Source organism: Canis lupus, chromosome 27, assembly GCF_048164855.1.
Source record: "Canis lupus baileyi chromosome 27, mCanLup2.hap1, whole genome shotgun sequence".
Classification (NCBI taxonomy): Eukaryota; Metazoa; Chordata; class Mammalia; order Carnivora; family Canidae; genus Canis; species Canis lupus.
The window spans coordinates 43,355,090-43,375,463 of record NC_132864.1 but is presented as its reverse complement, the minus strand read 5'-3'; the positions used below and the strand labels follow the sequence as shown (position 1 = coordinate 43,375,463).

Genomic DNA, 20,374 nt, shown 5'->3' with positions numbered 1-20,374 from the left:
TTTCATGAGGAACAAATCAATTTTTTTTTTTTTTTTGGCACCAGCAAAATAATGAAGTAGGCCTGGTAATCCAAGCATTTTGAGAGTTCTCTACAGTAGAATCATTGGAGAATACATAAGCCATTTACCGGCATGACGATACATCTCAAAAAATCTGGTTAGTGCACTAGCCCCAGAGTTGTTTCCAAGTTTCTGCCTTGGGTTTCTGAAATAATCAAAACCCAAATTTGGTGGAAGACCATGATAGAGCCCCATGACACAAGCGTCGTGAAAGCGTGCAGGCCAAAGAAGTCGATGGTTTTATACACACTGTGTGTCCATGAAGCAGAAAATCTAAGTGAACATCACTCTAGGGATTAAACCATCCAGGTGTATTTTATTTATTTTGTAATTGCTCAGTATTTGTTTTACATTCTTTGGTTGGATCTATCCAAATTATTTTCCAGCTTTATCAGGTATAATTGGCAATACAATTGTTAAGGTGTACAATACGGTGATTTTATAGATAGATGATAGATGATAGATAGATAGATGATAGATAGATAGAGATAGAGATATAGTGAAATGATTTACCACAATCAAGTTAGTTCTCACATCCACCAGCTTACGTAGTTACCATCCATTAACTCACTGGCACGTGTGCATATGTGCATGTGTGTCGTGAAAATCTTAAATGTTTTCATTTAAGAACATAATCAGCATTTAAGATTTACTCTCAGCAGATATACAAGACGGGATGATAAACTGTGGTCCCCGTGGGGTACTCGAGAGCCTCAGAACTGAGTCTTCTGGTGACTGACATTTGTCCCTTTGACCAACAATGCCTCCCCACTTCTCCAGCCAGTCTGGTCTCTGTTTCCATAATTTCTACTTGTCCCCATCGCATATGTGAGTGAGATCATACAGTGTCGGTCTGTCTGTCTGACTTACTTAATTTGGCCAAATGCCTGCCGATTCATCCTCAAGCCTCCCCACTTCATTTTATACCTTAGGAACTGTATCCTTTAGGTAATTCTTTAAACTTCTGACTCAACTTGACACCTGACCATTAGAGGACATTTCGAAAAGTGGGTCTAGGTAAATTCCAGGCACACGAGAGGACTCTGTTTCACACAGCAGATTGTGAACTCAGAAAACTTAGCATCCTGAGGGGGATGACTGGACTGGAGTCATCACCAGCAAAGGCAAAATACTAAAATTTATTAATCAGTTCATGTATTTATGTGTTTGCTTGTTCAATAGAAATGTGATAGAGAACAGGCCATCTGATACTTCCTATCCTGATGGGGGAATCAAATCACAAATACCGGACTAAAGGGACAGTGTTGAGGACTGTGTGGATCTGAAACAAAAGAGGGATGAAGTGACCGGCGGGGACTCTGTGAGGGCATCTTGGGCATGGCCGGTACCTGCTAGATGGAGAGTCTCCTTGTAAGAAATTGAAGAAAGGCAAGGTGTTTGTGATTATAATCTTTAAAGTGTTATTTGCGGGATCCCTGGGTGGCACAGCGGTTTGGCGCCTGCCTTTGGCCCAGGGCGCGATCCCGGAGACCCGGGATCGAATCCCACATCGGGTTCCCGGTGCATGGAGCCTGCTTCTCCCTCTGCCTGTGTCTCTGCCTCTCTCTCTCTCTCTGTGACTATCATAAATAAATAAAAATTAAAAAAAAAATAAAGTGTTATTTGCAATAAATAAATAAATAAATAAATAAATAAATAAATAAGTGTTGCCTGCAAACAAATATGAAACTTCTTTTCACACAACTAGGGGGGAAAGATAGAGCGAGGAGCAGATGCTCTGCTGAGCAGGGAGCCCGATGCAGGACTCGACCCCAGGACCCTGAGATCATGACCTGAGCTCAAGGCAGATGCTTCACCGACTGAGCCACCCAAGCATCCTCATTTTGGTTTTCTATCTGAAGATGACAATAACAATAGTTGCGATAATAGTTCCATCTCATAGGATTGGATTCTCCTGTGCAGCTGGGAACAGTGCCTGCTGCAAACTGCCCAGTAACCATTAGCTCCCAGTGTTGAATTTTGGCTAAACATGGGAGGGCCATGTGAACCAATGAATCTGGGTGTAAGTTCAACTTCTAATGAGAAATAAGGAACTGTCGAAATAATAAAATGTTTATGTTGATGGTTTTAAATTTGGACAAAGTCATGATTAGAATGAAAAATATATTTAAATAGATTCCTATACATGTATAAAGGAATTATTAATACTATTCACCACTCTTTGGTGCTGCTTTTGTTTTTTCTATTTCAATAAAATTTGGGGGGTACCCGGCTGGCTCAGTGAGTGGAGATCTGCTCTCAAACTCGGGGTTGTGGGGTCGAGTCCCACGTTGGATGTAGAGGTTACTGAAAAATAAAATCCTTAAAAAAATAAAAGTAATAAAATTAAATAAAATTGTGATTGTACAAAACTCCAGCGGGTGAAATGCAGAAAGGTGGTAGTGATGATGATAGAGTTATTGGGTGTAAAAATAGCCCAAGATGAGACAGACTTCCGTGGAACTCGATAGCATTATATACTGAGTATATATAAAATATCTGTAGTATATTCTTTCCATTTCTTTTTTTTGGGGGGCAGATGAATTAGAAATTATGCAGTGCAGTAGTGTAGATTTATGATCCAATTCCAGTACAATTGTATTAAACTGCAGGGTTGTTAGGCAAATATTTCAAAAGTCAAGAGGAGAAACTAACCTGTATCATGTTGGAAAGACGTTAGAGGTAAGAAGAAAAGCAACCAAAAAAAAAAAAAAAACCCACAATTTAGAGAAGTAGGTATGTTACATAGACGTATATTTATTATTATTGTTATTATTATTATTATTATTATGTAAGTCAAAGATGCCCAAACCTGACAGATGAAAATTGCAAGAAAAATTTAAACCAGTATTTCAGTCCTCTGATTATTATTCTCCCATCATCGTGCTTGCTCTCCTCATATAATTTATGGCATGGAATTACTATCACAATTTATTTTATGGTTTATTTAAAGCACCAAATGAAAGATGGTTAAACTCTGTACCAGTCTCACAACAAATGTGGACTTAAGCACAGTTGATACGGAAGCATGGTATCTTACGTGGTAATAATATTTGTGGGATGAGTATTTTATAAAAGGAAACCTTGAAAAACTTTAGTCCAGTTGTTAAAGTTGGATAAATTATTTCACAGAAAATTTGCACTCAATTAAATATCATTAGTGTAAGTACATATGTATCTAGATGTTTCCAAGGATGTTAATTTTAGAGATTTGTAGTAACAGGTTAGTAACTAAACTGATACTTTAAAGAATGATTTTACTGCAGTGTCTCTGGAATTTATAAAATGTACTCATGTAATCCTTTTATTAGCATGTAATAGTCACTTAAAATTACAACCCTGATTCTCACATTATTTTTCCCAATACCTAAGGAAATATTAGCTTTTTAAAAGGTTTGCCAAAGCACAGATTGTTTCCGACGGCATTATACATCTGTGCCTGGGCTTTAACCTTCTGTCATCATCTTAGAAAGTGTCAGGAGAAAAGTAGGTAAGTTTCAGAGCATAAATCTATGCCTTTACAGTGAGTGTAAAATCCACCTTTACTTTTTCAAGGATTGCCAACAGGGACCATGACTAATGTCATTAAGAACAACAACAACAAAAAGAGTTTAAAGGTGATATTGTAATTTAGAATTCCTTTTGTTACAAAAAATATTAAATTTAGAGCAGTTAAGTCCTTTGATTCCAGACATAAAATGGTCAGCTACTAAGATGAAAGTGGTTCTCCTTTTGGATGAGCTCCGCTGGTGGCCGAGAGGGCACAGCTCCGGGTCCCCGCGCTGCGGGATGGGGAACGCACTCTGCCATTAGCCCTGCTTCCCTGCTGGCACCTTCTCCGTCCCCCTAGCACACTCACCTCTTGATTCTGACTCTCCCAGTTCAGGGGTGGTGAGGAAGAGACCAGAAGAGGGTAACTCAGTGGGTAGCAGCAGGGTATAGTGTTAAAACCTCACAGATACAGCAACTCCCTCACCTCTCTGACCTTTCTCAGGGCAAGTGCAAAGCCCTGAAAAGCCCACTTCTCTCTAAGACAATGCAGGTTAGTCCTTCAGGTATTTAATCCACACAGATATATTGTACGTGCACAACGTACCTACTGTGCTCGTAGACCGGTGTTAATTAGTTGTAGTTGGGGATATGAAGAAGCAACAAATCTAGAGTATCCCTGATAAATAATTTGTAGCTCAATTGCCCTATATTTGGTCCTAATTGAAACATAAGAGGGAAGTTCACATGGGTAAGACATCCAAATATAGATATAGATATAGATATAGATATAGATATAGATATAGATAATAATTTGAATCTACCTTTTAAAAAAATGATTACCCACTTAGTCCTCACTTTTTTCTGGTTTGTAAGTTATTTTTAAACATTTTTTTTTTCAGATTTTATTTATTGAAGAGAGAGTCACAGAGAGAGACAGAGAGAGAGCACATGAGCAAAGGGAGAAGCAGAGGGAGAGGAGGAGCTGGCTCCCCACTGAGCAGGGAGCCTGATGTGGGGCCTGACCTCAGGACCCCAGGATCATGACCTGAGCTGAGGGCAGATGCTTCACCGACTGGGTCCCCTAGGCGGCCCTGAGTTATTTTTACATATTGGATTATTTGTAAAGAGTCATTCGTGGACAAGTGACAGGTGCTACATTTCTCGACATTTCTCGTTAAAAGGATGATGATGTGAGATTCTAACATTTGGGGATGAAATGTCTTTATGGCATAGTTTGCTGGCAGACATTACACACCCGGTGTTGATGAGTCACACCACAGTCATCTCTCCAGCTACGGCTGTTCAGTGGGTGAATGATAGCCTGTAACATATGATTAAACTTGGTTTCTCTTTGTGGAAGTAAGTCCCTCCCCCAACCACTGTTTACCCTAAAATTAAAAATATATATATATATTGCCCACTTTTAAAGTAAGAGAATATCGTTGCTAGTTTTACACTTAAGAAAAAGTATTGTTTTTAGTTGATGGCAGTTTCTCTTATTTCATAAGGAGTTTATATATGTGTGTCACTTTGGCGTAGTTGGTAGTGTTTATGACTGTTTGTGAGAATGAACAGTTGAATTGGTTCATTAAAATTAGGGGAACACAATACTTGAGTGCCTATTAAATCAAGTAAAATGAATTACCAAGACATTGTAATTAAAAGAAATAACAACAACTTTACGTTATTATGCCAGAAGCATCATTATCCGTGTCCTCTGTGGACCTTGGGATATTAGACATGCCATTCAGGAATGACTTTCTGATTTAAGCCATTTCCATTGTTTCAGAGGGGAAAAAAAAAAGTGTAATAAGTATTTACTCCAGTGCATTTTTTTCTAGTGAATAGCCACCAATTAAAAATATATTATTTCTTATCCTCCAGGCAATACGGCTAAAGTGTATATTGAGATTCAGGATGAAAATGATCATCCCCCAGTGTTTCAGAAAAAATTCTACATTGGAGGTGTATCTGAAGATGCAAGAATGTTTACTTCTGTGCTCAGAGTTAAGGTACGAGAAAATTTATTAAGATACCGAGCTAAAGTTAAAACAAAGAGCTCAGACTCTGCAGATAAACTGTAACCATGTAGTTTGTATTGACTGAGTCCTTATTCATGTTGTTTAAACAAAAGTCTGAAACTCCAAGATACACGAGTTTAATTAGGCAAACTAAATACAGATTAATTATGAGGAGAACATTGTGCGACTTTTATGGTTTATTTTTACTACGAAAATAGGAAAAATTACTTATGGTAATTTATACAGAATAAGATATGAAGTCACTAAAACATATGGCTGTCAGTAGATTTTTATGCCTCTCATAGGTTTAATTTAGGATAACTCCAAAGATTTTAAAAGTGAGAGAGTATCTACTGGCTGTTATAAAATAAAAAATTACTGTTTTCTAATAGAAGAAACAATGTAAAAAAATAAATAATGTAATAAATAATTTTTTCTGCAATATTTTTTTAAAATTCAAAATCCGGAACAAACGTAAAACATAAAACTACTAATTTTAACAATTTACTAAACGTTAAAAAAAAAATACCCTCAGATATGTCAGAAAAAAAAAATCACAAACCTACTTAGAATTTTTAAAAAGCACAATATCCAGGACCAATGTTGATCATTCTTCATTTGCCTCCAGTTAGTTATCACCAAATATGTTGAAAGATTTTGTAAATCATTAGGGTACGTAAAGTTGCGATAGGTTTGTTACTGAGAAATTGATAAATACTGGATTGCGTTGGGGAGAAAGTTTAGAGGCTAGAGCCTTTCAGACTCTTCATTACAGTTTTTTTTTTTCTAAAAGTTTTTTAAAAGTATTTTCCTGAATAGCTATTAACATACACACATGACAGCTGAATTACCCTGAGCAAATCCGGCTGTTGGTTGCCTCTACCTGCATTCATGAGCGGTTGGTTGGCTTTCTTTTCTCGTTACCTGGAGAACCGTGATTAGAGCCCTCCTTACCTGTAGCTTTATCGTCTTATGCACACTGAGCATGAAAGAGGAGTCAACCAAGCAAAGGTACGTGTGGAGTGTGCTTGCAGAACAGCTCGTTCAGAGCGCCAGATACTGGCTCCTGATCTGGATCACCCCTGAGAGCCACAAACCTGTCAGTCACATTATATCCACGCCACATTAGGATTCGCAAGTGAAAAGCAACTCCAAAGGAGCTGATTTGTATCCTATTTTATGCTTTAGTCCTATGAACTCTTGATCGATTCCATCTGTTAATTTAGTCAGCAGATGTTTTGGGAGTACTGACCGTATGGATTATTCTTAAAGTTGGACATGGAGCAGTTCAAAAACAAAGTAATACAAACCAGTGAAAGAAACAAATAACTGGTGGGTAAAATCCATAGGGATTCAACACCAAGTCATGTGGTCAAGAGCAAGACTTGTGGGTTCCTAGGTAAGGAGGTTCTGCTCCTTGCACTCTCAAGTCCCCAAAGCCAGAGGGAGCTTGGAGGTGAGCATGGCTGGAAGACTGGTGGGAGATGAGATTGGAAATGTAGCCCGGGACTAGAATATGGGGTTTATCCTAGATGTGTTGGAAAGGAAGTCTTTGAATGGTTTTGTTCAGGGGCATGACATAATCTGGTATAACAGGATCATTCAGGATGCTGTGCAGGGTTCGAGTGGAGGTGGTTAAGAGTGATCGCAGACAAGAGCAGCCACAGTGCCCCACGCAGTACTTTCCAGGAGAGGTGTGAGAGTTGGCTGGAGCGATGGTCAGGAGGGGCTCAACGACAGCCAAGAGGATTCGCCGATGGGTCATACGAGGGGCATTAGAGAAAACCAAGAATGGTCCCAATGTTTTGTTCCGAACAGGTCCCCACCCCTCCCCCAGGTACTGTGGCAGTACCAATCAAGAGTTCACTTCTGGAGACTTTATGTGTGGTGGTTTCTTTAATATGGCAAGGCAGCTGCAGGTGCTGACGGAGATGCAGGGAAGAAATGATGATCCGGGATGAAACCACCGAGGTTACGGGTGTAGATAGAGACGTCAAAGACTAAGCCCTGACACTCACCACTTAGTCAGGGAGAGAGAGGATCCTTCAAAGGAGACTGCCTTGAGGCCACAGGAATGCCAGGAGGATGCAATCTGTGCACCCCCTGGAAAAAGCAAGACTGGAAAGAGAGGGAGTGATCAAAAGTCAGATGCTGCTGGGAATGGACTGCCCTGAGGACTTTCACATGACCATTTAGGATAAAGAGAGCACTTGTAGTGGAAAGGATAAAAAAGAGAGAGAGAGAGAGAGAGAAAGAGAGAGAAGCCAAATTTGAAAATATCCCATTAACACGGGGGGCTTTTCAAGAGGCCTATAGATGATGGTAGTGAGATTGTTTGGTGAGCGATATAATCTGATGATGGCATGTACTTCAGAGGGATTGGGAGAGGGGAGCAGAGGAGGTGCAGTGACATTCCAGAAGCCTCCGTTCAGACCGAGAGAGACCTGCCACCCATCTGCCCCCAGGCTCTGTGCTGGTAAAGTGTGGGGGCCGCTGCCTGAGACAGCTGCAGAAAGCCATGCCTCCTGGGGTGAGGAATCAGGAGGGAAAGGTGACATAGGCTGAGAGAAGCCTGGATATTTAGGGGATGTTGCTGATGATGGACAGTGGGCTCCAGGGGGTCCCTGGGAAGGTCTCATGGTGGAAGTGCAGTGGGAATCTGGGTCAACGTAGTAGGCAAAGGCCTGCGTGGGCGGAAGGAGCTGGGTGCTGGCAGGTGCTTCAGGTGGACACATGGACTTAAACCGTGAGGAGGACAGGATGGGTGTGGTTGCCTCTTCAGGACTCCTGGGAACCCTGAGGGACACCCCTGCCTTTGATATATCAGGGGGCACTCTTGCCGGGTTAGGGGTTCTTTCCAGGAAGCTGGCTTTATGCAGTGTGATATTCCACATGAGTGAGAGAAGAAGAATGGAGGAGGGGAGAGAGAGAGAGAAGAGGGAGGGGAGAGGGAAGGAGGGGGAGAGAGATGGAGAGAGAGAGAAGGGAGGCGGAGAGGGGAAGATGGGGAGAGAAAGGGAGGGAGAGAGAGGGGGAGAGAGAGAGAAGGAGGAAGGGAGAGGGGAGGAGGGGGAGAGAGATGGAGAGAAAGAGGGGAAGAGAGAGAGAAGGGAGGGGAGAGGGGAAGATGGGGAGAGAAAGGGGGGGATTAAAGGAGGGGGGGAAGGGGGAGGAAAGGGAGAGAAAGGGAGGGAGAGAGAGGACTGTAACGATGTACAGATGCAAGTCTGGGCTGTAATAACCAATGCTGTTAGCAAAGCACAAACTGCCATGTGGATTCAGGAGGAAGGAGACCTTTCAAGGGTGAAAGAACACGAAGAACTGGAAGGATCTGCATCGCGCTCAGGGGTGGTTGGATGTTCCCCAGTGAAGCTTCAAGGAGGCAGAGCCCGAGTGTGGCCCCAGAGGAAATGGGGAGCCGGAACCCAGAGCAGAAAGCACCCAGCCTGTCTGCAGAACAGATGGAGAGCAGGGAGCTCGGGGTGACGGGAGTAATAAATCTTAAATTGGTGGACACGCTCTCGGGAGATGCTTTTAGCCTCAATGCCCGGAATCTTCTCTTTTCCAAATCTAATCAGAGTGGAAGTGAGTTAAGCGATTCTTTTCAATTCACTCTTATTGGAAAGAGTGGTGACTCGGGGCCAGCCCAGCACGGTGCTGGATGGAAAGACCACTAGCAGGACAGGGAAGCAGCCCCCTGACTGGGAAGGGGGTTCTCGTACCACTGACAGTGACTGTGGGGTGCAGCAGCATTTTGCCTAGTATACGTGCAAGTTAATTTCGTGTGATTCACCGTGAAATGCGTAATGACGAATTTTAAATGTAAAAAATTGTGTCACATGTGGGAAGGGGAATAGGATACACATGTATAGACCTGACGAAGAAAGGGGAGACTTTGAAATACCAGTGAGTAAAACCATACTTACTAGCTTAAAACACCAAGCGTGGATTAAGGGTGTCGCTAAAAATACGTTAAGGTAGAAATAACACGATGAGAGCATTTATTCGAAACGAATTATGCGATATAAGTGATAGTATAAGAAAATCATGAGTATAGGCTCTGCAGTAGCGTATCTAATATGCTTAGAGACAGCTTCAAAGTTCATTAAAAAAAAAAAAATATATATATAGTATGTTCCTAGCATGTGCTGAAAATACAGAGGCGAACCAAACAGACTGTCTCCTGCCCTTGCAGAATTGGCATTTTAGTAACTAAACAAACAAACAAACCAACAACAACAAAAAAAGTAAATAAATAAGACTTTTATTCATACATCCATGTAGAGATCAGGTTTCTGGTTCAAAAATTTGAACATTCGTGTCATGTCAAAGGATGTCTGTGGTCGTGTCCAAAGGACACAGAACAGAGTATTAATTGGGAATATCTACATTTACTATGGTTTCGTGTTGATGTCTCGGTCGCAACTGGTTCCATCAAATTGATTTCCACTGGTCACAAGCAATCAGTTATTTTCATTGCAGGGGCAGGGAGTAAGAAAATCAATAGTAATTTGTCTCTCCAGCCTTTGATACAGGAATTAACATCAGCCAAAAGGATCACCTGTGGTATAGACCCAAGAGAGCCCAGGGCAGAATCGCCAACAGGCACGGGGGTGTTCATAGCAGCAGCATCACTCACAGTAGCTACCTGGAGTAGGGCTCAGTCTTCCAAAAGAAGGAATTGTTGACCTGGGCTGGGTCATGAATAAACCCCAAAGGCAATAGGCTGAGTGAAACCAGCCAGACACAAATCATCCCACTTGTATGAGGTTCCAAGAAGAGTCAAATTGGCAGAGACAGCAAAGAGAATGGTGGTTTGCCTGGACCCATGGGTCGGGGGGTGAGGGTGGGATGGGGAGTTCATATTTAATGGTTGCAGAGCTTCAAGGTGGGAAGACAAAAAACAAAAATGGTAGATGGGAATGGTGGTAACAGTCACATACTACTGTAAATGTACTTAAGGCAACTGATCTGTGCACTGAAAAGTGGTTAAAATGGTAAATTTTATGTGATGGGTTTTTCCACTCAGTAGGGGATAAATCGCAAAGGGAAAGGAAGGGCATCTCCACTGTTGGCAGACAATGACCACTCTTTCTTCCCAAACTAAGATTCCTCGGTGACATCCGTCCCGTTGAGGTTGAGTTGAGTGGGGATCTGACTTTCAGATTCCCAAGCAAAGATTTGTGTTGGTCCGATTATTTTTATGGATTAGGTTAGCCCTGGTGTTGAACCAGGGTCATCGCTATGGGTTACCGGCTGCAGCCGTCGGTCTGGCCCTAGCGCTCTCGGCCGCCAGGGGGTTCGTGTCAGAAATCTCCAGACCCTGTGTGTTGGCAAAGCCCCCAGGAAATTCAGATCTGCCCTTAACTTTGGGGTGAGGCCATTAGTTGAATATCACTTCCTGAAATGCCCTGTGCTAAGGCAAAAAATGACTGATAAATTCATTTACATCCATGTAACCCACCTCCTCGACAGAGACACTATAAAGGAAGAGAAGAAAAGCAATATGCTGAAAGCAAATATTTTGCAACATATATATATATATTTTTTAAAGTCAAAGAAGCAGTGTCCAGAATACAGGAGAAAAAAAAAAAAAAACCTATTTGGGAGCAACAATATAGCCAATAAAAACAAAGTTGAAAAATTCTCGAGTATTTGTCATATTATTTAAAAGTTTCTGTGTGAGCTAAGTAAGACTAAGCTGGGCTTGTGAACAGGGACTTTTTGGTTCCTCGTTGTCCTTTGGAAGATGTGGATCAATGAGTAACTCTTTACTGGTGACAATAGCCTGTCATTTTTTTTTTCTTTATTGTTTTTCTGAGAACTGTGAGAAACCCTTCATATTTTAGCCTGTGAAATGTATTTAACCAAATACAAGCAAATAAATAATCAAATAAAACACCTATATCTACGGTGGGCACAATGATTCTCTATGGCGTTGTCGGGGGAAATAGTTCCTAAGGTTTAGTGACTTTCCAGGTGTCACTCAGCCCATAACCACTGAAGTCAGAATTCAGTTCAGTTTATGTTTTTCAAGGTATTTATATATATATAAAAGTTATATATATATAACTTCCACATCCCCTGCTTCTCCTAGGAAGTGAGGAGTAAAATCGTGGCAGAAATAACAGAATGTATTAAGTTTCTATGAAAAATTAGGAGGCGATTAACAAGGCGACTAATTGCTTTTCGAATTGACGTGGCCTCTGTGAATTGTGATTCCCTCTATTACGCTAACTAATCAGATCTGGCCTGAGAAGCACCACTTGATTTAGTAACTAATTTTTCCAAGTTTACTGCATGTCTTCTTTAATGGCCACCGAGAGCCTGACTTAATGCAAATGCAGGGAGGGGCTAAATATGATCAAGAACCCTCTGAGTTATTAGGATACTTTCCAGAATTTAGTTCAATAAGTTCCTCTCTCTCCCAATTGCAGATGGGAAAAACTCAGTGTCAGAAAGATTGAATTAAAGTGTTGACTTGATGCCTCCTGGATGTCAAGAAGACTCTATGAACGCGGCATCTTTGAGCCATTAGAGAAGCCAAATTTAAGAAAGCCATGGCCTAAAAGCAAACACGGTTCTGAAAAAGCATCAGCAAAGAAACGGTTCTCCCTGTCAAATCCTTAATTCTTTATTGCATTTTCTCAAGAAGCATGAGACGGGCAAGAGGAGTTAGCAGAAGGATGGTGTTGAGAAAAAAAAAAAAAAAGCCAAGGGCAAAGTGTGCATCTTGTGATTCAGACGTCCTTGGGGGCCAAGCATGTGGAAGTAGGAGAGAGGCAAGGTCAAGGGCGAATGTTGGCCTGTGGTCAGGCCGGTGCTTCCAAGTCTCCTGGACGCCAGCCCTGTGTCTGCTCGTGCAGGCCTGTTGGAAAGCAATCCCAGCCCGTCGGTGAGGGGTTAGCGTGTCTCCCCAGTGGGGCACCTCGCGCTAGGCCAGACCAGTGTACCCATAGCCAACCAGCGCCTTATGTTTACACTATGCTAGGTACTCTAAGCACTTCTCACTCTTACTCCTCGGAAGCTCCACGAGGTTGCTGTATTATCCTCGACTTAAAGATGAGACCACAAAGGCACAGAAGCCCTACGTCACCTTCCCAGGGTATACTGGGAGTCAGGTGTGCAGCCAGGATGCACCCCCGGGCCCACAACCCTTGGATTGGGTCCCAGAAATGAAGTCTCTGGGGCATCACACTTCAGCTCTCCTGGCCACTCCTGTCTTGTCTCATGCAAATGTTGCTTTGAACTAGGTGCCTTTTAAAGCCTTTAACCATTTCTGGTAGTAGGATGATGGCCTGGGTGGCTCAGCTGTTGAGCATCTGCCTTTGGCTCAGGGCCTGATCCCAGATTCCCGGGATCGAGTCCCACACCGGGCTCCTTGTGTGGAGCCTGCTTCTCCTCCTCTGCCTGTGTCTCTGCCTCTCTGTCTGTGTCTCTCATGAATAAATAAAATATTTGTTAAGAAAAAAAACAGGGATGATGGCATGGCGGGAAAAGATGCCAAGTGCCCTGAAAGAGCTGTCATATTCGAGAGCTCCAATTAAAGCTCCATAGTGAGGATGACTTGATTCCGAAATCCAGAGCACCGTGTATGTCTCACCGTTTCTGTGGTTTGTGCCCTTTGAAGCTGGTGGATTATTTTATGACCGTTTTCTCCCAAGTCGGCGCTCTCTCTAAGAGAGATGTAAGAGGTGTTTCTTTAAAATTTCATTTGTGTGTTTTTACATATTGCCATGTCTTTAGCCTTTTCAGTCAAGATGTCCCATGAACTGTGTGAATGAATTATCAATTTTCAAATAAGTAGAAATACTCTTTCATTGAAACTTTTTTGAGCCTGATTACAACACCCAGAATAACAGTACCTCTCATTTCCCTGGGAATCTCCCTTATTGCCAAAATTAGGAGCTTAGGTTTAATTTTTTTTTTTTTTAATTTCAGGCATCCCTCATACTTTTCCATTTATTTAACCCCAATGGAGGCTCCAATTGTCAAGAAAATTGTTTTTTCGTAACAACTGGTACAATTCTCTTCTGTGATCTTGGATTATTATCGCTTCTAGGCCTTTGGGCTAAGCTGAAGTGTGATCTTGGATTATGTTGTAGTGAATGATGTCTTCTTTTTGGTTTGTCTGCTGGATGGAGCCAAAAGTAAAATATCTGATTCATCTTTAGTAATTTTAGAAGATGAATGCAATGCACGTGTGGCATGCTAACATTCTCTCTGGTTTCTTTGAGATGCTCTGCTTATTTATTCTCTGTCATCTTTCCCTTTAACTGTTATACCTTATGGAGTTTCAGAAATGACCTCATTCCTATTTTGGAAATCTGTGCAGTATACGCAAACAAACGATCACTAAATACTCTGTTTCTGGGAGTCTAAGCCTGAGTTTTTCCCTTGTACAAGTTGAGATACGTGATGTGTCATTGCCAGTTTCTGATACCTAGCATGTGTGCTTATTCGTATGAACAAATATAAAATCATAGTCCCATTACTATTAGCATAAATAGGCAAAATCATGTCTTTTTTTCCTGCAAATGGAATGTCCAGATAAAATAATTTTGCTTTTATGACTTTTACTCTCTTTCTCTTCTCTTTCTCTATACAAATCAGCCTTTCTATTACCACAGAAGGGACATCTAAAAATCTTCCCATCCACATGGTAGTAACTACATTTACACTTCTTGGTTTGAATGTGACTTAATTAAAAAGTGTCTTGATTTCTCCCTTCAAATAAAAGGGAGCTATTTTTCTCCACGCGGTAAGTGTCTGAAGAATGAGGAAGGCTTTGGGTCCTTAAAACTAGATGAAAAGTGGTGCTCGGGGCACCTGGGGGGCTCAGTCTGTGTAATGTCTGCCTTCTGTTCAGGTCATGATCCCAGGGTTGTGGGATTGAGCCCCACATCAGGCTCCCTGCTCAGTGGAGAGCCTGCTTCTCCTCTCCCTCTGCTGCTCCCCTTGTTTGTGCTCTCTTTCTCTCTCTCTCTCTCTCTCTCTGACAAATAAATAAGATCTTAAAAAAAAAAAAAAAAAGAAGAAGAAAAAAAGAAAAGTGGCTCTCATAACTGGAAATTTCCCTGAAAGTGGAGAGCCTGAAGAATTTGTATGGGGTCTTAAGCCATTGGACGTGATACATGGAAAGAAAATTCTTTATTCAATGAATGGCCAAATCATTTTTGCCTTTCCCAAGTTCATTGGTGGCTCATATATTTCAAAGTTGGATCACACTCTACTGGGATTAGAAGTGTATTTAATGCCTGCGTGTCTTTCGGATGATTAAATGCATAACAATCCAAGGTGTGGATGTGGAATATCATCTTTTGAGTCAAGCTTGCATTTTCTTGTAGGAGATTTTATATGCCGTAGGGCAGCGATGACTGTGTGTGTGCTCCTATATTACATTCCAAGGACATGTCTTCCATCATTGGTAGGAATGTGGACACTCAGCTTAAAAATCTCAGAACCCCCCCCCCCAAAAAAAATCTCAGAGTCCTTGTAAAAGTGAGGACTGCATTTCCAAATACAATTCCACAGATAATTCAGACAAATAAGAATGACTTTTGTCTGAAAATGTCCTTAAGTCCTTAAATCTCTATTTGACTTTATGTCATACTGACCCAACACGGAAGACCTATAATGCCAATCAAAGCAAAAATGATAAATCATCTTTTTAAAAAGTTTAATCATATGTCTTTAAATATATTTTAATTTTGAATTGCCTATTAATATTGACAGTAAGGAGTAAAATACTGGATTCTTTTAATATGTATTATGAAGAAAACTTAGATCCAAATAAGTCATAAAAAATGGATGACTCTTCCTAGTAGTTTTAATGAATTTTCCTTAATGAAAACCAGCAAGCCTGAAGCAACATTATGCACATGAAGAGAACATAATTTACTTTGGTTAGTTCATAAGTCATTTTACATCTGAGAAGTGCCAAAAGACTTTAATTTAAAAAAAAAACAAAAACAGGCGCAGAAATTTCTGAGTTCACAAACAATATTTTTATTTAAATTCAATCTGCCAACATATGGTATAACACCCAGTGCTCATCCCATCAAATGCCCCCCTCAGTGCCCATCACCCAGTCACCCCAACCCCCCGCCCACCTCCCCTTCCACCACCCCTTGTTCATTTCCCAGAGTTAGGAGTCTCTCATATGCTGTCACCCTCTCTGATATTTCCCTTTTAGTTCCCCTCCTTTCCCCTATAAACCCTTTCGCTATTTCTTATATTCCCCATATGAGTGAAACCATATGATGATCATCCTTCTCCAAGTGACTTACTTCACTCAGCATCATACCCTCCAGTTCCATCCACATCCATGTAAATGGTGGATATTTGTCATTTCTAATGGCTGAGGAATATTCCACTGTCTCCATAGACCACATCTTCTTTATCCATCATCTTTCGATGGACACCGAGGCTCCTTCCATAGTTTGGCTATTGTGGACATTGCTGCTGTAGGACATCCTGCATTGGGGTGCAGGTGTCCCGGTGTTTCACTGCATCTGTATCTTTGGGGTAAATCCCCAGCAGTGCAATTGCTGGGTCATAGGGTAGCTCTATTTTCAACTTCCCAAGGACCCTCCCTACTGTTTTCCAGAGTGGCTGCCCCAGCTTGCATCCCCACCAACAGTGTAACATTGTAATGCATAGGAATAATAAAACTGTAAACTAGAGATTCCCACCAAGCAGATCCTGAAACTTTATGAGGTAACCATGATAGTTTTTGTAAACAGATTTATTTTTCACACTGCTTTTTTTTATGTGTTCCCAGGTTTTTTTTTTCCCTTAGGCAGTCATGGCCTCTTATGATCTGAGTATTCTATAAAAACACAAAGTCAATGAGGTTCATAGTAATTTGAAAGACTGTATTACCACCTGAAGCCAAAAGCCCCCAAGATATGTTACAAACTAATATCAAAGATCTCTAATCCAGAGTATATAAAGAACTCTAACAAAATGATGATTCAAAACAAAACAAAACGCCCAAGATAAAAAGATAGGAATAAGATTGGAATAGGCCTTGCATAAAGAGGATATAAAAATTGGCAGAAAACACATAAAGAGGGATTCAATTTTATTAACTCATAGAGAATTACAAAATAAACCATAAGAGACCACCCTCTGTTCATCAAAATGGCTAAAAGAAGAGACAGATAAAGCCCAATTTTGCAGCAACCAGAGTTCACAGATATTGCTGATGGGACGTACAACATTTTGAAAAAGAGTTTGACATTTTCTATTCAGTGTGAACGTATGCGTAACCCGACTCAGAATTTCTACACGGCAGAAATGCATACATAGGCTCATAAGAGATACATTCCTTATTGTAACATCTAAAAGCTGAAAAAGTTGAAAACAACATTGATGTCCAGCAACACCACATGCGTCAACTGTAGTGTATTTCTACAATGGAATCCTATAGAGCTGGGAAAAAGAATAAACTATGGCCCCATGCAACACCAGTGAGTCTCAGAAACATAATGTGAGCAAAGGAAGTTAGACAAAAATGCAAATTTCCTAAGCCGATTTATATAAAATTCAAAAAAACAGGAAGAACTAATCAAATCAGAATAGTTTTTTTTTTTTGCGGGGAGGAGACTGATAATGCTCCATTTCTTGATCTGGACGATGGCTACCTCTAGAGATAAAATTCGAAAAAAATAAAGTTCATTAAAATGTTACTAAAATTTAAAAATGCAAAAACAAAGGGAAGATATTTACTTAGATTTCTAATCATTTTAAGCGATTCTTGCAACGTATAATAAAATAATTCTTACAGAAGGGGGGTTATATTTTTCTTGTTATTTCTCTGTTAATAATTAATTTTTTTCTATTTTGGGGGGGGCACCTGGGTGGTTCAATCAATCAAGCATCTGCCTTCAGCTCAGGTCATGATCTCAGGGTCCTGGGATCGAGTCCTGAATCAGGGTCCCTGCTCAGCAGGGAGTCTGCTTCTCCCTGTCCCTCTGCCTTTGCTTGTTTTCTTTCTGTCTCTCTCAAATAAGTAAATAAAATATTTTTTAAAAAATTATTTTTATTGCTCGGTGAAACAATGCTATATAGTTTTCTTACATTTTCTAGTAAGGAAGCCTATTTTGGAAGAGTGACTATGTAATCTGTGGTGGTGGCAGAGAAATGCTAATGGTGACGTAGAGTTGGTTAGATGTGGAGGATGGGGTTGATGGGGACAACACAACCAAATAAGCACATGGTTCTATCTGGTTCTAGGTTCCAGAATCCAGAATATAAAGGCAAAGAGATGAGATATGGACCTGAAAATTTTATGATCATGCCCACAGATCGGAAACAGATTGACCAGTCCCTGTTCCCACAAAGCACACGGGCACAGGCCAAGGCCTGGCTGCTGTTCTACAATATTGGGCATAAATGAAGAATCCAAGCTAGGTAGGAAGAATCAACTAGAGGGAAGAGATTGAAGTCACGGAAGAAGGATTTAGGCACTCAGTAAGAACAGGCATCCCAGGAAAAGAACAGGGTGCCTTCAGACCTAGAAAGCCCTGGTGATGTGCTCAGAACATCGAGGAGCCCTGACCAGGTGGTACAGGAGCAGCCGTTTTTGAGGGACAGGTTCTTTGTGGATTTGGGTTAGAGCAAAATTAGACTGTGGGATGGAGCTGAGATGAAAGGTTCAGAAAAGAAGAAAAAAAAAAAAAACACAAATAAAAAACCCAGACAACATCTGTGGGCAGGAAATGAATGCTGGCCCCTGCTCCCTCTGGGTGACAGGAATCCCTAAGGGAACTAGGCAAGTTTCACGTTAAGTCACTATTGATTAACATTTAATCCAATGTTATGAATATGCTAAATCCAAGAGCATGAAAAATAAGGTAAATTAATACCAAACATAAAGGCCATAAAGGTAAAGTTTTATTATTTATTGTTTTCAACGTTTTTATGTTTAAATCTCTCTTTTCCAAAAGCATCATGATGAAGACACACCTGGACTGTTACCTCTTTTTTTTTTTTTTTTTTAAGAATTTTAAAAATGCATTTATTTGAGAAAGAGAACACAGGCAGAGGGTAGGGACAGAGGAAAGGGAGAAGCAGACTCCCCACTGAGCGTGGAGCACGACGTGGGACTCGATCCCAGGACTCTGAGACCATGACGTGAGCTGAAGGCAGATGCTTGACAGACTGAGCCCCCCCAGGGGCCCCTGCACTGCTATCTTCTACCCACTCCTGAGATGCAAGTTATAAGACTATATAACAAATTTCTCATGAATATAAATAAGAAATGCATGCAAAGCGCTGAGTACGGTGCCTGGCTCACACAGATCTCTCCATAAACATCCATTGTCACTGTGAATTATTTTATCCGAGTAGGTTCTTTCGACCTGTAAGATAATAATAATCACAATATTGTCCGCTCAGCATGCGTTGTGCATGTTAAGTTGTCAAAACACAATTCCATGGAAAACCCGGATATTTCATCACTGCCCTTGAAACTAAATAATAGTGGGCCTATCTTTCTAGAGCTCACCTTAGTATCAGTACAGCATACTTACTTTTCTTCTTATCTGAAGGATGGAATAAGGAATAGTTATAAAAAAAAAAACACTGAAAATTAATATAAGAACAATTCCTTCCATTGTGTAATGACTAGGTATATCCAGTCTTTGTAATACACTAGCTATCATCCCACTGAGAAATAATCCTTTTTAATTTTTTTCACTTGCATTTTGTTTCATTATTGGAGCACATCCCCTTTAGTTATTTCATCCATCCCCCACCCACCTCCCTCCTGGCAACCACCAGTCTGTCCTCTGTATTTAAGAGTCTGATTTTTGTTGTTGTTGTTCTTCCCTTTCTTCCTTTGCTCATTTGTTTTGTTTCTGAAGTTCCACATTTGAGTGAGACCCTATGGTATTTGTCTTTCTCTCACTGACTTATTGCACTTAGTATTATACTCTCTTGCTCCATTCCAATTTCCATGTTGTTGCAAATGGCAAGATTTCATTCTTTTTGTGGCTAATATTCCATTGTGTGTATATATATATATATATGATGTGGGGTGTGTGTGTGTGTACATATCTATACATCTTCTTTATCCGTTCATCAATCGACAGACATTTGTGCTCTTTCCGTAATCTGGATATTGTAGATAACGCTGCTGTAAACATCAGGGTGCATGAATCCCTTCAAATCAGTATTTTTGAGTCCTTTGAGGAAATACCTACTAGTGCAATTGGTGGATCATAGGGTAATTCTATTTTTAAAGTTTTGAGGAAGCTCCATATGGATCTCCACAGTGGCTGCACCACTTTGCATTCCCACCAACAGTGCAAGAGGGTTCCCCTTTCTCCACGCCCTCACCAACATCTGTTGTTCCTTGTATCGTTGATCTCAGCCATTCTGACAGGTATAAAGTGATATTTCATTGCAGTTTTGATCTGCGTTTCCCTGATGAGTGGTGGTGAGCATCTTTCCATTTCCATGTATCTGTTGGCCATCTGGATGTCTTCTCTGGAAAAAATGTTAATTCATTTCCTCTGCCCATTCTTTAATTGGATTATTTGGGGGTTTTTTTGCACATTGAGTTTTTTAAGATTTTATTTATTTATTCATGAGGCACACAGAGGGAGAGAGAGAGAGGCAGAAACACAGGCAGAGGGAGAAGCAGTCTCCATGCAGGGAGCCTGATGTGGGACTCGATCCTGGGACTCCGGGATCATGCCCTGGGCCGAAGGCAGGCACTAAACCGCTGAGCCACCCAGGTGTCCTTGCACATTGAGTTTTACGAGTTCTTTATATATACCTCTTCTTTATCC

At 40.9% G+C, this 20,374-nt stretch overlaps 1 protein-coding gene across 1 annotated transcript in view; it reads left to right on the top strand.

Moving 5' to 3' along the window:
- PCDH15 (protocadherin related 15) overlaps positions 1 to 20,374 on the top strand; it is an 876,905-nt gene that overhangs the window by 771,497 nt on the left and 85,034 nt on the right. Inside the window, exon 26 of the mRNA XM_072803740.1 lies at positions 5,437 to 5,564. Coding sequence (XP_072659841.1) covers positions 5,437 to 5,564 — 128 coding nt within the window. The remainder of the gene's footprint in view (positions 1 to 5,436; positions 5,565 to 20,374) is intronic.